The sequence below is a fragment of the Lepidochelys olivacea genome (assembly GCF_965140295.1).
Source record: "Lepidochelys olivacea isolate rLepOli2 genome assembly, chromosome: 7".
Classification (NCBI taxonomy): Eukaryota; Metazoa; Chordata; order Testudines; family Cheloniidae; genus Lepidochelys; species Lepidochelys olivacea.
The window spans coordinates 97,010,931-97,027,712 of record NC_140417.1 but is presented as its reverse complement, the minus strand read 5'-3'; the positions used below and the strand labels follow the sequence as shown (position 1 = coordinate 97,027,712).

Sequence of the window (16,782 nt, the reverse complement as noted above, 5' to 3'; positions counted from 1 at the left end):
GAGTATTCTATTATGTATTTCATCAGGCCGTGGTGACTTGAAAACATCTAACCTGTTTAAGTTATTTTTAACATGATCTTTCCCTATTTTAGCCTCTGATCCTACCTCATTTTCACTGCCATTCATTAAGTTAGCCGTCCAATTGCTACTAAACTTTTTGTTGAAAACTGAAACAAAAAACTCATTTAGCACTTCTGCCATTTCCACATTTTCTGTTATTTCCCCCCCCCTCCCCACGCACCCTGCTTATTGAGTTACAGGCCTACCCTGTCCTTGGTCGTCTTCTTATTTCTAACGCATTTGTAGAATATAAATATTACCTTTATGTCTCTAGCTAGTTTAATCTCCTTTTTTGCCTTGGCCTTTCTAATTTTGTCACTACATATTTGTGTTATTTATTTATATTCTTAGTTTGCAATTGGACCTCATTTCCATTTTTTGTAGAACTCTTTTTTGAATTCAGATAATTGAAGGTCTCCTGGTTACACCAGGGTGGTCTCTTGCCATACTTCATATCTTTCCTACACAGTGGGATAGTTTGCTCTTGTGCCCTTAATAATGTCTCTTTGAAAAACTACCCACTCTCATGAACTGATTTTTCCCTTAGACTTGCTTCCCATGGCATCTTACCTACCAACTCCCTGAGTTTGCTAAAGTCTGCCTTCTTGAAATCCATTGTCTTTTTTGTGCTATTTTCCCTCTTACTATTCCATAGAATCAATACTCCTAACACTCCTTAGAATCACTTTTCACCCAAGATGCATTTCACTTTCAAATTCTCAATCAGTTCTTCCAAATTTGTCAAAATCACATCTAGAACAGCCTTTCCCCTAGTGGCTTTCTCCATCTTCTGAAATAAAAAAAAGTTTCCAATACATTCCAAGAACCTGTTGGATAATCAGCATAACTTCACTGAATTCATCAGATCTACAATCACTTAGAGTGGCTGAGGATCTGACCCTGAATGTCTTACTATTGAAGGCAGTAAACATAAGAGGAACAGTTGTACCACAAACAATACAAACATTGTAATGCAATATATATATATTTTTAAAAAGAGTGGACCATGAAAATACAAAGAAACTGTAGTTATGGTTTTTGAAAAGAAATACAAACTGTAGCCCAACAAGATTTGTGAAAGTACCTGTAACCCACATATAGGGGAATAATAAATAAAAGAGCCATGAACAAATGAACCCGAATGGATGCAGCCACTACACCTAATTCTATGTTATAAAAATATAATTAACATGTCAGTTTAAATAATATTTGCTGGTGCCAATTGCTAATATGCTGCAAATAGCTACATTTAAATATGTTTCCAAAAGTCAAATTCTTAAGGTTGCCTTGTGATGAAGTAGATTGATTTAGTTAATTGATTTTCCCATAGATTAGGAGTTTTGTTCCATCCTCCTACTCCACTTACCCCCAATTTAATACCCAGCACAAAACCTAATTGCTCAGGTTAATGTATAGAATGGATGACTCTGACATATACTGAATATAGGTTTACTTTAAGAAAGGCTCTCCTCTCTACACTGGAATTTTAGCAAAACAAAATTGACAAGAATTACAATATTGGTTTACCAGTTTGGACCTAATTAGAGCTTTTACTGCCAAAGTATCAGAAATGGAAAGTTAACAGATTTGTTGGGAAGTGTGCAAGACAAATGTAGAAAAAACATTTTTAATGTTAAAAATTGACATTTGCAAGAAATTGTGGTAAGTGGCACCATCTAACATTACCTTATACCAACTAATTGTTTGTTTGTTTCAAAAGATTGTTTGCTGCTCTTTTCACAGGATGCTATCCAAAGTTAGTATTCCATTTTGAACTCAAGAGGAACATCTTGTATTTCATACTAGAGACATATGTACCATCCATCTTGCTAGTTGTACTCTCCTGGGTATCATTCTGGATAAGCCAATCATCAGTTCCAGCCAGAATCTGCATAGGTGAGTAAGTAAAAAAACAAAATGGAGGTTGAAACATTAAAAGGTGTTCTTTGTTGCATGGTACATAGCATTCATTTCCAGAAAGTGCAAAGACTTCTGTATTTTAGGCAATTACTTCTTTGGTTTGCCATACATGCAATACATCATGTAGATTCCCCTCAGATTTTTATTTCTGTGCATTATTTAACAAGGAAAATGTCCTGGGAAGCCATAGGGAGTCTAGATGGCAGACAAGCACAAAGAACATTCAGTCATTCCTGAACTCACTTCAAAACATTCAAGTACAACGTGTTGCACACAAGAAAGAATTATGAGGTGTTTGTGAGGATGAACAATACATAGTAATTAACCCACGAATAACGGAAGAGAAAGTACTGTACGAGAGTAAAATAACACATTTTAAATGAGAGAGAGAGAGAGAGAGATGTGGAGTTGGGAAGAAAAGAATCAGCTGCCACAAGACTGAAATGTTCAGAGCAGAGGAGAAACAATTATAAGATGTATAGCCTCATGCTTCTGGATTTGTAAGAAGGAAAGGTGTCCATACAGAGTGAACACAGTTGAATGGAGTGGTGTTAGCACTATGTGTGTAACTTCATAGAAATGGTTACTGTACCTACTTTCATGCAAATGCTACACAGCAGAAATACAAGATAATTACACTGTGGTTATAAAAAATCATTGTGAACCATCTTTGTAGTCAGGGAATATCCAGACCATTTGCATAATACCGTAATATCACAAGTGTACACAGCATGAGTCATTTCAGTTCCTCTCATTTTAGATTACAGACTCTCTGGATTATTAACCTTGTTTTTCTATTTCTTTTAAACACGGGAATTCAAAATCTTAAATATATTTAAAAGTCTTATTTCTAGAACATCCAGCAGTAAATGGGGAAATGCGATTGCACACACTGAACAGTTCACAGTGATCATAAAGCTCAGAAAACACTAGTTTGCAGCTATTCCAAATGCTGCATAGAATGCCATAACTAACACCACTTTTACCTCATTCCTTGTGTTCCGCAGGTGTCACAACAGTGCTTACCATGACAACTCTCATGATGGGAGCCAGGACTTCACTTCCTAATGCTAATTGCTTCATAAAGGCAATTGATGTATACCTTGGTATTTGTTTTAGTTTCATCTTTGGGGCTTTGTTGGAGTATGCTGTGGCTCATTTCTGTACTCTTCATCGTTCCAATTTGAGGGTACTCACAAAGGTATTTAAATTTTTAAATATTTGAGTAGAACAAATACCTCAGGAACTCCTTGTCAGGAGAGTACATTACCTGCATTAGCACTAATGGGAATTGTATATACATTTAATGGAAATATTTCTTACAACAAGGACACTAAAAGGCATTATGGGTCTAACAAAAACTAAGATTTCTAATACCCCTTGAACTTTGGGGTATTAGAAAGCCAGCTCTGAATTTTGCAGCTTAGGCCCTCTTTACTAGGGGACACTTTATGTCTCTCAGTTATATCCACACAACCCAATGACAGTAACAAAGAATAGTTCATGAATCACTGAAGTCTTTGGCACTATTATTGTGGCATTTATATTGCAGCTGTATGTGGGAGAAGGCATGGAATTGTCTACCCCCGGAGGAGGAAAGGCAGAGTTTGGGGCTGTTCCATGCACAGAAGGGGGTAAGCAATCTGCCATATCCATTAAGATGGAGAAAATTACTTCCCCGAATGAATACTCCTTGCTCTGCAGAGTGGCATGGACTGGGTGGGGCAGGACCATAGCTCTGACTCCGCCTTAACCTGTTTTAAATGCAGGGACAGCTACTACAGGAGGCCCTTACATAACTACACAAGAGTTGGGCAATCCTCTGAGCTGTCTCTACAAAGGCCACTCATAATCTGACTCTTGCCATGACCATAAAACTCTCAGTACTGTTTAGATGCAACCAAGAGCAGCATATTTGGGTCACAATCACTTACTAGCATTTCCTCTTATAGCTTAGGAAATTATTTTTGTAACTTCTTGTCTTCCACCTTGCTTGCCCAGGTATTAAGCATGATATCTACTCCATCCCTTGAACCTGTCCGGGGCACATGCTACATGATATCCTGACCTTTCTATGGTCTCTAGTTCAAAGTGTCTGTTTCCCATATAACCCCATTCTTAGCAGCAGTTGCAATCACTACATTCACAATTCAATGCCCCACACTGTTGGTTACATCGGTGGAAGTGCTCCTGGTGAGGACATGCACCACCAAGAGAAAAAGCTAGTATGGACATGAAAAATCACAGTAATTACTGTGGTGGCAATATGTCAACCTAACTTAGGTTGACTTAATTTTGTAATATAGATAAGGCCTGAGCAAGGCTAAGACATGTAGTCTGAGGGTATTCTCTGGGAATGGTTGCAAATGCAGCAGCTAAGGATTTGTTTGGCAAGCTGGGTGTGGGTGAGAGAGAGGCATAAAGCCAAGAGAAAGCCATCTGAAAGTGAGAGAAGCAGTCGTGAGCATGGAGCAGAGATAGTGCTCCTTGGACACAGAAATGACTGAAGGACCAGACTTAGAAATTGTGAGCAAGGAAATTTCAGGGAAATAGGGCTTTGTGCACAAATCTGATTTTGAGTAGAGAAATTGTGCATACAAAATTGCAGAATCAAAATTCAGAAGACAAAGTAGAAACCATTTTGTAATGGTAGCCTTAAACAATGAGTAAGAATGATCTGTGTTGCACTCTGTTTTAGTATTTAAATGAGTTTGTTCAAGATCCAGCATTGGTTAAATTGGCACATTTTAGTTCTTTTGATGTGCTGGGGATTTACGGTTTATAATATGAAATATGAAATAGCTAGCCATATACAGACACCTGCAGTAGCAAGTTCCACGTGAGCCATGATCAGCACAGACAACATCAAAGTCGATGACAAAAACTGATGAGTCACCTGCTGCATGGGAATTCAAGCACGATGTCCCATTCATTTCAGTTCAATTAGCCCACTGCATAAGAGTCTGAATAAACCAACAGGTTACCTTTCAAAGGCCTTACATCTTACTTTCTTCTGTACGAAGAACAGAACCCACCTTTATGACTAAAGAAACCCTTTGGCTCTTTCCCCTGCATAAAAGAAAGGAATCCTCATCTAGCCGTATTTTTTTAAATTCACCTTTGGCTAGAGAAGAAGCCTGGAAATTTTCATCCTGAAAGGGGAAAGTGCCACAAATTGAAAATGGGGTAGTAGTGGAAACACTCATTCTTATACCTACTGGTCACACCTGCTGCAGCTACAATGCACAGCATCATGTTGCCTTTACAAACATTTTAAATTGGCTTGGCAAAGGAATCTCCAGGTGCACGAGATACCAGGACACTCTTGGATGAAACACTTAATCTTGAAAAATCTATAATTTTCAGCAGAAGTGACACCTTTCCTCCTGTCAGCTGTTGGATGTCAAACACTTCAGTTAATATAGACAGCAAAAGCAGATAACATATACAGTACTTTTCAGCTCTCATACAGTACCTTTTCATGGATGCTGCTGATTTTTGTATTCAAACAAATCCCTTTATCGTGCCATCTGCTATTCTCTCATTAAGAGCTGAGAGTGAGAGAAGAGTAAATGGCATCACCTTTAAAAAATACAGCTGCAATTGAATTCTCTCTTGAAATGCAAGGTTTTCATAATGTAAAGCAGCATAATTATTCTTCTCACAGAGTTCCCCAAAGCCCCTCTTTTTCTGAAGTCCCCCAACATCCCTGATTTGTAAGGCAGATAGCTATTTGTAGTTCTGTTGTAGATTCTCTTTCTTCTTTTCACAGGTGCAATATGATAATCAAACTTGTGCTGTAAATGCATCTTTTTATGTTCTGTGAAAAAAGAGTGGCTTGTAACGCAGCAACAGGAGTGAGACGTGCACCACGCCATAGACAGCATTTTCCACTCAAGTTTTAAGGGCTTCCTAGGGAAAATAAGTTAAGAATAGCCTAATAAAGTATAAGCCACCTGTGAATCATTTCCGTGCAGCTGTGTGAAAAGAAAAATGGCACATAGGCAGTGTCCTTTCCTGCTGTGCAATAAAACTGTAATTCTGTACAAATTTTATTTGACTTTACTTGGGTGAGAAATCAAATTTTAAACTGAACAATGCACTAACTCCCACCATTTTTAAAACACAGATGTTGTTCTGCTCCTTTTCTCTTTCTAATAAATGAGAACCTGGGAACAGTCAGATATCTTCTGGCAGGTTTCTTGATTTTATTAACTTTTGAAGTGCCAGTTACAATCATTATGACTCAGCATTGATGCTTTGTTTAAAGTGTCAGAGACACTGCTGGGAAGGATTTTCTCTGGCATCATGAGAACGATGTTGTGCTGAGTACAGTTTTTAAAGTCAACTAGCTCAGAAATTGAAATGTGTAGTAGAGATAGGTTCAAAGTAAAACTCAATTGCTAGCATTTCCTCAGGCAGTGCTTAAAATCCAGACTGGAATTTTATGGCTTAATCTTATCTGTAGTTTATAAACATATTTTTAATCTCAGTTTTTGATTTCAAATTACTGACATTGCTGCAAGAAGCTATACTGCAGACGAAAGGAATATTTCCCATCAGGTGCATTTTCTGGGAAGACCCACCGGGTTGTGCATGGTTTCTCTCTGTCAGATGGAAGAGACTAGATTTTTCAAGCAAATTGAAAAACAAAAATGATGGTGATGATAATTTTTCCAATTCCTTCTATTTTGTTTCACTGACTCACTGCATTTTACTTCTAAATCTGAGGTAGAATTCTGACCCCACTGAAGTCAACAGCAGAACTTCCATATTTCAAAGGGTCAGGACTTCAGCCATGAACTTTCTGGCTCAATGCTCTTTCCAATCAAAACAAAGGAAAAACTCTTGAAATATTTGTGTAGGGCTCAACAAAGCTCTGTTTCAGCAAAGCTCTTAAGCATGTGCTTAACTTTAACATCCTGAACTTTAAGCATGTGTTTCAAGTGCTTTGCTGGACCAGGAACTGAAATAGGGGATTATGAAATATTGAAGTATTAATTTAGTGGTGGGGTTCGTTCCTCTTCCTCATCCTTGTCAGGATAGATCAACCTTCTTCATGAGCCTAAGAGGCTGAAGAATAGTCTGCCTACTGTGCAAAAAGTAAGATACTCTCAAATTCTGAGGTGCTTGAACTAGCTAGCTAGACCTAGGGATAGCTGCAGCTCCACTGATCTTCTGCTAAAATAATGATGTACTCCTAAACAGTTCCTAGCTGCACAATTAACTTGATCTTTCCAACAAAAAAAATGTTTATCCCCTTTGATACATTCAACAGATTTCATGCTCACTTCAACGTTTGATGGAACATTTCTGTACAAATCTAGTTTTCCTTTACAGTCAGATTTGAACTTTTGCCAAAAGCTGCCATGTAAGTCATTGTGTTGTCCTATATTTGGCGACTTTGAAAACTGACAGTAGTTACTGCCATGTATGTTTATACCCACTAAAATCAGGTGTGCACTACAAAAAGGGAGTCATAGGGAAACCTAATCATTCAGTTTAGTGCAAATGTAAATATATGCAATGAAACATATGCTTAAGTGCCTCTCTCCTGCTGTTTTGTTTCCTGTCAGGATGAGGATGAAGAGATCGAAGAAGAGATTAATGGTGTACTGGCAACAATTGCAAACAGTTGTAATGTATCTGACAAGATTAACAAAGTTGATTCAAAGAAAAACATCAATACCAGCAGTAACAGAAAAGAGGAGAAAAGTAAACACAGTGGGTGTAATTCACCAATGACAGTGATGAAAAGACTCTTCTGTATCTCTGACTGCTTCTATGTTAAAAACCCATACCACATAGACAACTATGCCAGACTCTCTTTCCCATTATCATTTATCATAATAAATGTATTTTATTGGGTGTATTATTTGTATTTCTAAGTATTTTAAACTATAAAACTGTCGTGTAAACTTAGGTGAGACATAATGAGTAAAGTTGGGAAAGTTGCATTGGTTTTGTCAGAGTAACATTTTTATTCTACCGTGCATTATGGTTAGGGCCCTACCAAATTCATGGCTGTGAAAAATGCATCACAGACCATGAAATCTGATCTTCTCCATGAAATCTGGCTATCGTAGGAGAGGAGCAGAGGTGGAGGCACCCCAGCTTGGGGGCTCCTACCATGCGCCGGGCTCCAGCTGCTAGTCCTGGCCTAGGCTGGGGCGGGACTTGACTTCTTCTTCCCCTGCAGGGGCTGCTCCTGGATGCAGGTCAGACCCATCTCTGGGATGCTCAACAGCTGCTGGCTGTGAGCCTAGCTCTGAAGGCAGTGCAAAAGGGAGGGTGACTCTCTGTCCCCGACCCGGGTGGAGAGGCTGGGGCCCCAGCTGTCAGCCCGAACCCTGGGCAGAGAAGCTGCTAGGAAAACACGGACGTATGGTAACCCACCCTCCATATCCTGCAACCCTCACTTCTGTGCTGCTGTTGGTGGCGGCATTGGCTTTAGAGCTGGGCACCTGGCCAGCAGCTGCAGCTCTCTGGCTACCCAGCTCTGGTGGGTAAGCAGTACGGGTGGCAATCCCACGACCACCCTACAATAGCCTTGGGACTGCCCCATGACAGCCTTTTGGGTCAGGACCCCCCCCCCCCCAAGGTTACAACACTGTGAAATTTCAGATATAAACATCTGAAACCCTGAAATTAACTATTTTTAAAATCCAATGACTGTGAAATTGACCAAAATGCATGACCAAAATGAAATTGACCATGCATTTGGTAGGGCCCTAATTATGGTAAAAGCTTGCCATTTTATCAGATAGTACTTCTGTTGAGTTTCAGGTTAAATTACTGTTCATCTGTTAAATTACTGTAGTATAAGATCTGTTACTGTAAGTTACTATAGTCCAAAATTGACCTATTTTTAGCATGCCTATCCCTCTGTGTACTATTTATCAAAAGCCAAACAGTTCTGTTTTTAAACTTTACATGTTAAATTTTGTAAAATGAGAGAGTTATATAACACTAATTTCTGCACTGTATCGAATATATTTAAAAATAAAATCCGTAAAGTTATTTTTCTGTTATGGTTCCATCATTATGTTCCCTGTGGCTTTGTCAATAATGCATACATCTCCAAGAATATTATATAACACTTTTATCACTGGAGGGTAAAATTTTTTTGCTTAATAGCAAATAAGTGGTTTGAGAGATTGAACTATTAACACAATCCAAAACCACATGTAAGACTTTGGAGCATCGCAAATAATTAGCGACACTGGCCCCTAAAAACACATAGAACTCCCAAAGCCAAAGAGCTTGGATCCAGATCTGTACTCTTCTCAAGTGAAGAGATGTTTAGATGTGGTGTTTAGGTGTGGGCCAGTCTCTAATAGAACATGGCCATTTATACTGCCATTTACACCTTCTTGTCAACTGTCTAAATGGGCCATCTTGATTATCACTACAAAAGTTTTTTTCTCCTGCTGATAATAGCTCATCTTAACTAATTAGCCTCTCACAGTTTGTATGTCAACTTCCAACTTATCTGTATGTATATATATATATATATATATCTCCTCTTACTATATGTTCCATTCTATGCATCTGATGAAGTGGGCTGTAGCCCACGAAAGCTTATGCTCTAATAAAGTTGTTAGTCTCTAAGGTGCCACAAGTACTCCTGTTCTTTTTGCGGATACTGATGAACATGGCTGCTACTCTGAAAGTAGTAATATTATGGAAATTATTGGGTATATGACCCGTTTTTATATTGCTACACAAAAGTTTAGAAATAGTGTTTCTCATCAGCTAACTAGAATTCATTGAGCTGCTCACATGTGTGTACACTGTATATCACAGAAAGTGCAGTGATCTGACAAGTATTTTACATTATAATGCACACATATATGTACCTGTGCAGAATACAGACACCGATGGGCTCATATCCACCCATCAGTTTTCTACTTGTGAGGGAAGACATCACTACATGTTAGAGAGGAAAATTCCATGTTCTTAATATGGCACTGGTTTTCCACACCCCTGTTAAGTCAATGGGACTGGTACCATCAGTTCAATAGCAGCAGGTGTAAGCCGTTATTTAGAACATATTTGATATAGTTCCATGTATAGCAGTTGAGTGTTTTTAAAAAACAAGCCAATGAAAAAGACAATCAGTTGGGCCCCTAAGTACATTTGAGGATCTTGGCCTTAGTGCCTGATTTCTAAGGCCTCAGATGCTTTTGTGTCAACAGGAACTGCAGAAGGGCAACTCCAGATTCTCCTCCTATATAAAGAATAGGGAACGCCTACCTGGTCTGAGGGTTTCTGAGTTCAGCATGACCACTCCTGCCATTCATATAAAAGAATGTGGAAATGATAAACCAAGGTACAAGCACTTGCATTAAGGACAAGAAAAAGAAGACCTCTAATTCATGTTCTGGGATGTCTATCAGTAGAATAGCCTCAATAATTATATATTATGACAATGTCAAACAGAACAATTTTTCTTCGAGTGCTTGTTCACGTCCATTCCACATTAGGTGTGCGCGCACTGCGTGCACGAGCGTCGAAAACTTTTTCCCTTAGCGGCTCCTGTCAGGCTGGTGGGCCCCCCAAGTGGCGCCACTGCACCCCGCATTATATACCCCCGCCGGCCCGATCCCCTCCAGTTCCTTCTTACCATCCATGGTGGCATTGGAACAACCTCTCTCTCTTTCTCTCTCTCTCTCTCTCTCGTAGAAGAGCAGTCCCTTAGCCTTTAGAGTAGCTGTTATCAGTTCATTTACGTATAGATTGTGAACACTTAAGTGATTAGATGCTTGGAGGCCTCCAGCACCAGCCCAGGCCACGGGGCATGCCGCAGGCCCACGGCTTCAAGGCTTGCACCACGTGCCGCAAACCTATGCTGGTTAGTGACCCCCATGACTCGTGTCTACGTTGCTTGGGGGACGGACATCAAACTGAAAGGTGTAGGATTTGCAAGGCGTTCAAGCCAAGGACAAGGAAAGAAAGAGACTTTTGCCTAAAGCAACTGTTGATAGAGACCGCATTGCAGCTGCTGGGCCCGGAGCGCCCGACACCGGCTCAGGCTTCCTCGGTGCATAGTGCCCCAGAGCCATCAGGAGACCCGGCACCGGCGAAGCACTGTAAACTGTTGGCCCCAGAGCACCAGGCTAGGCCCCAGCACCGATCGTTCTCCCTGCTGCGGCCCCCGGCGCAGCCCAAAGGAAGGCGTAGTCGTTCCCTGCACAGGAGGCTGGCGCCTCCCAAGGCACCGAGCACCGACAAGAGGGGGAAGGCTGTGGTATCGGCGCTCACACAGGCGGTCCCAGTGGCAGAAGCCCCACCGAGCCCAGACCTAAGTTAGCTCAGTGCGGACGATGGGCTCAAGGGCATAACGGATCAGCCCTCTACGCCTGGCACCTTTGAGGCTGCAAAGGACCTCACTGAGCTGTTGGCAGCAAGCCCCCTCCTATATGGGGAGGACCCTCTGGCACCCATGCCTCGGGCGCTGTCGAGGGGTAAGCCGGCAATGGTGTGCTGCTCAAAGACACCGTCCCGGCACCGCTCCCGGAGTTGGTCCCAGTTGAGCTCTGACTCTGCAGACTCGCACTTGCCAGCGGCCCAGAAGGAGGTTGCTGCACTGGCAGCGGGTCGACGCGAAGAAGCGCCAGGAAGGACACACCGCTCTCCGGCACTGCCCAGAGACCGGCACTGGGAGGAGTTGAGACGGCCCTTGCCAGAGGTCTCCCACCGATGGTCCCAGTCCAGGGAACACCGGCACCAGTCCTGGTCCTGGTACCGCTCCCGGTCCCGCTCAGCTAGGAGCCGCTCATTCTGCTGCCGGCGCAGATCGTTGGTACCACCATGGCCTTTGCGATCAGCATCGCCGCAGTCCAGCACCAGCTCCAGCCTCTATAGCTACCCACACCGGGGCCCAGACAGCAGGGACCCTCAGGGGAGCTGGCAACCTCAATGGGGGCTGCCAGGCCATTGGCCCTTCTGGACCTCCTGGGCCTATCAGGAGCGCCAAAGGGCCCCATCCAGGGCAAGTTACTTGGTGCAGTGGTCCCAGTCCCCACACCAATGCCAGATGGTGCCAGAGGCAACAGTATCCAGGCCTCCAGCAACCCCCCAGCTTAGACCAGAGAGTCCGGCACCGAGCCTGGTGCCGTCCCATGGACTCTCGCCCTAGCCTGAGCTGGGGGCCCCTGCCATGAGAGATGGGGAGCAGGAGGACCAACCAGAGGGGGTCGAGCAGCAGCTAACCTCCTTGTCTTCCCCCGATGAGGCGGTGGTGGGTACAGAGGTATCCGGCCCTCCGCCAATAGACCATATTGCCCACCAGGAACTGCTGCGCAGAGTTGCCCAAAATTTGGGGTTGCAGGCCGAGGAGGTGGTTGAGCAGGAGGACCCCATGGTGGACATTTTGAGCCCTGAAGGGCCATCCAGAATAGCGCTCCCGCTCATTAAGACCATTCAGTCTAACTATAAGACTATATGGTAGACCCCACCCTCCAGCGCTCCAACGGCTAAAGGAGTGGAGCGTAAATACTTTGCCCCATCTAAGGGCTATGAGTTCCTATTCTGCCACCCGAGTCTATGCTCCCTAGTGGTTTTGGCGGTGAACAAAAGGGAGCGCCATGGATAGCAGGGCGCCCTGCCACGAGGGGGCCCCTGCCCCTAAGGCCAAGGAGGCAAAACGCCTGGACCTTTTTGGTAGAAAGGTGTACTAATCTGGGGGCCTTCAGTTGAGGATTGCTAACCAGCAGGCCATCCTCAACAGGCACAATTTCAACTCCTGGGTGGCAGTGGGGAAGTTTAAGGACAACCTCCCGCAAGGTTCCCAACCGGAGTTCACAGCCCTGATGAACGGGGGCAAGGCAGTAGCCAAGATCTCTCTCCAGGCCTCCTTGGATTGGGCAGACATGGCGGCTAGAACAATCATGTCTGGGGTGGTCATGAGGTGCTCAGCGTTGCTCCAGGGGTTAGGCCTGCCCCCCCAAGGTCCAGAATATGCTCCAGAACCTCCTCTTCGAAGGGTCCGAGCTCTTCTCGGATCAGACAGATGCGAGGCTGCATAGCCTCAAGGACTCGCGGGCTACACTCAAGTCGCTGGGTATGCACACCCCAGCGACCCAGAGGAAGCCCTTTACGCTGCAGCCCCCCCCCAATGCCAGTACCAGCCTCGCCATAGACATGAGCCTTACCGTAGGCGAGGCAAGGATAACAGGCGACGGCGCAACAGCAATAATAACAATAATGTGCCAGGCCAGCACAAACCCCAGCAGGGCACTAAGCCAGGCTTTTGAAGGTGCGCTCAAGGACAGCGTACCAGACCAGTCACCAGATCTGTCTCTTTGTTTCCTGAACCGCCTGTCCCGTTTCTCCCGTGTGTGGTCCACCATTACGTCAGACCGTTGGGTCTTACGCACGGTGCGGAATGGGTACTCGCTGCAGTTTCCTCCCTCCCCCCGTCCCACCCCCACTTCCCTGTCCCTCTTCAGGGACCCCTCTCATGAGTATCTCCTAGAGGAGGAAGTCCGCTCGCTGCTACGGGCAGGGGCAGTAGAGGTGGTGCCTCATGGTCTAAGGGGAAAAGGGTTCTACTCCTGGTACTTCCTTATCACCAAGGCCAAAGGGGGCCTTCACCCAATCCTAGACCTGTGCGGGATCAACAAATTTCTGGTCAAGGCCCTGTTCTGCATGGTCTCTCTGGGCACCATCATCCCTTCCCTGGATCTGCGGGACTGGTACGCCGCCCTCGACATGAAGGACGCGTACTTTCATATTGCCATTTTCCCAGCACATCAGCAGTTCCTACGCTTCACCATGGGCCGAGAACATTATCAGTTTGTGGTTCTCCCGTTCCGTCTAGCCGTGGCCCCAAGGGTGTTCACGAGGTGCATGGCGGTGGTGGCGGCCTTCTTCGGAGGCAGAGAATCCGGGTGTACCCGTACCTCGACGACAGGCTCCTGGCGAGCTGATCCTACGCGGAAGTGCGGGGCCATGTGGAGGTGACCTTGAGATTGTTCTGCGAGCTGGGGCTCCTGGTCAATATCCCCAAGTCCACGCTTGTACCCACGCAGAGAGTGGAATTCATAGGGATGGTCCTGGTCGCAGTGCAGGCCAGGGCAAGCCTTCAGGTATCCCGATTCTGGGCTATCCAACAAGCTGTGGCCTCCCTGAGCCAGTTTCCAACAACAACGGCCAGGTGCTGCCTGCGGCTGCTGGGCCACATGGCAGCATGCATGCACGTGGTCAGGCATGCCAAACTGAGACTCAGGACTCTGCAGGCATGGCTCGCTTGGGTGTACCACCCAGGCAGGGACCCCCTGGACTTGCTAGTGTCAGCCCCAAGGGATGTGCTGGACTCCCTGCTGTGGTGGCAGTCCCAGCCTGTGGTTTGCGAGGGCATCCCCTTTGCCGCCCCACTTCTGGACCTGATGCTGGTGATGGATGCATCAGACCACAGATGCGAGGTTCACCTGGGGGACCTCATGACGCAGGGGCTGTGGTCTGAGGCAGAGCGGTCGCTCCATATCAACGTGAAGGAGCTCAGGGCGGTTCGTCTCGCCTGCCAGACCTTTCACGCCGCTCTGAGTGGTCACAGCCTGACAGTTCTGACAGAGAACATTACTGCAATTTTTTATATAAGCAAGCAAGGCGGGGCTCATTCCTCTCCACTCTTCCTCTGGGACCTTCGCATAGCCCATGCGATTTACCTCGAGGCGTCCTATCTCCCAGGGGTGTGGAATGAGCTGGAGGACTCCCCCAGCAGGTCGTACTGCATGCACGAGTGGACGCTCAGGGCAGACACCGTGCTTTCACTCTTTCTCAGGTGGGGGTTTCCCCGGGTAGATCTGTTTGCCACCAGGGCCAACGCCCAATGCCCGCGGTTCTGCTCGTTCCAGGGCCGCAGCCCAGACTCACTCATGGACGTGTTTGTGATCCCGTGGAGAGGGGGCTTGATGTATGCCTTCCCGCCGCTCCCCTTGGTGCACAAGGTCCTGCTCAAGGTGTGCAGAGACAGGGCGGTGGTGATCCTCATCGCTCCAGCCTGGGTCCACCAACACTGGTACACATAGCTCCCAGAGCTGTCGGTGGACACCCCAGTAGTCCTTCCCCTACACCAGGACCTCATTACACAGGACGGTGGGTGGCTTCTCCACCCCGACCTGCAGTCACTGCACCTGATGGCATGGAGGCTCTGTGGCTAAACGCCCTGGAGAGCCAGTGCTCCCTTCCTGTGCAGCAGATTCTGCTTGGCAGTAGAAAGCCCTCTACCAGGGCGGCCTATATGGCCAAGTGGAAAAGGTTCTCGTGTTGGTGTGAACCCCCACAGGTGCGGCCATGCCAGGCCCCGGTGCAGGCCATTCTGGAGTACCTCCTGCACCTCAAGCAGCAAGGGCTAGCCCCATCCTCACTCAGAGTGCACCTGGCAGCCATCTCTGCCTTCCATCCGGGGTTCTCGGGGGGCTCGGTGTTTTCCCATCCAATGGTGGGGCGGTTCCTTAAAGGGTTGGAGAAGGTGTTCCCATACTCCCACCCACCAGTCCCTCCATGGAACCTTAACCTGGTCCTTTCTAATCTCATGGGACCCCCTTTCGAGCTCCTCGCTACCTGTTCTCTCCTCCACCTTTTCTGGAAGGTGACGTTTCTGGTTACCATTACCTCAGCCAGAAGGGTGTCTGAAGGGGCCCTCACCTCTGAGCCACTATACACAGTATTTCACAAGGACAAGGTGCAGCTCCGGCCGCACCCCAAGTTCCTCCCTAAGGTGGTGTCCCAATTCCATCTGGGCCAGGACATTTGTCTGCCGGTGTTCTTCCCAAAACCCCATATGGACCCGAGTCACCGCAGCTTGCACACCTTGGATGTGCGTCGAGTGCTGGCATTCTATTTGGAGCACACCAAGCCCTTTCGCAAGTCCGCGCAGCTGTTTGTGGCTGTGGCTGAGAGGTTAAATGGCCTCCCAGTGTCGGTGCAGCGGATTTCGTCTTGGATTACAAGCTGCATCCGGGCGTGCTATGAGCTCGCAGATGTTCTGGCCCCAGCGGTCACGGCCCATTCGACCAGGGCACAGGCGACTTCCACGGCGTTCCTGGCACAGGTCCCAATCCAGGAGAGCTGCAGAGCAGCCACTTGGTCCTCGGTGCACACCTTCACGACCCACCATGCGGTCAACCAGCAAGCCAGAGAGGACGCGGCAGTTGGCAGAGCAGTCCTCCGAGCAGTTGTTCTGTGACTCCTACCCTCCTCCAGAGGTAAGCTTGTAATTCACCTAATATGGAATGGACGTGAACAAGCACTCAAAGAAGAAAAAATGGTTACTTACTTTCTCGTAACTGTTTTTCTTTGAGATGTGTTGTTCACGTCCATTCCACCGCCCACCCTCCTACCCCTCTATCGGAGTCGCTGGCAAGAAGGAACTGGAGGGGGTTGAGCCGGCGGGGGTATATATGCGGGGTGCAGTGTTGCCACTCAGGGGGCCTGCCAGCCCAACGGAGCCTCTAAGGGAAAAAGTTTCCGAAACTCGTGCACACAGCGTGCGCACACCTAATGTGGAATGGACATGAACAACACATCTCGAAGGACAACAGTTATAAGAAAGTAACCGTTTTTCCTTTAACATACCAAATTTATGGACCTGACCCTCCAGTCTTTACTCATGCAATGAATTCCAAGAGAGCTGCACTTGAGCATAAGCTATGGGACTGGGCTTTATTTGGGATCCACTTCCAGGTTTGTTTCCCTTCTTTTATTTCAGCAGAAAGTAGAAAATAAAGCTCTGTATTTGGATTTTCAAATCTATAGCTTAAATTCATCTTATATCTTTTTGATTAGCCATTTGTA

General features: G+C 45.9%; 1 protein-coding gene across 1 annotated transcript in view; it reads left to right on the top strand.

Annotated features, from left to right (window-relative positions):
- Nucleotides 1-8,929, top strand: part of LOC311524122 (gamma-aminobutyric acid receptor subunit pi-like) — a 69,775-nt gene extending 60,846 nt beyond the window's left edge. The window contains exons 8-10 of the mRNA XM_084634913.1: nt 1,804-1,956; nt 2,988-3,181; nt 7,557-8,929. Of these exons, the coding sequence (XP_084491039.1) occupies nt 1,804-1,956; nt 2,988-3,181; nt 7,557-7,868 (659 nt within the window). The 3' untranslated portion in view covers nt 7,869-8,929. The remainder of the gene's footprint in view (nt 1-1,803; nt 1,957-2,987; nt 3,182-7,556) is intronic.
- The last annotated feature ends 7,853 nt before the right edge of the window (nt 8,930-16,782 follow it).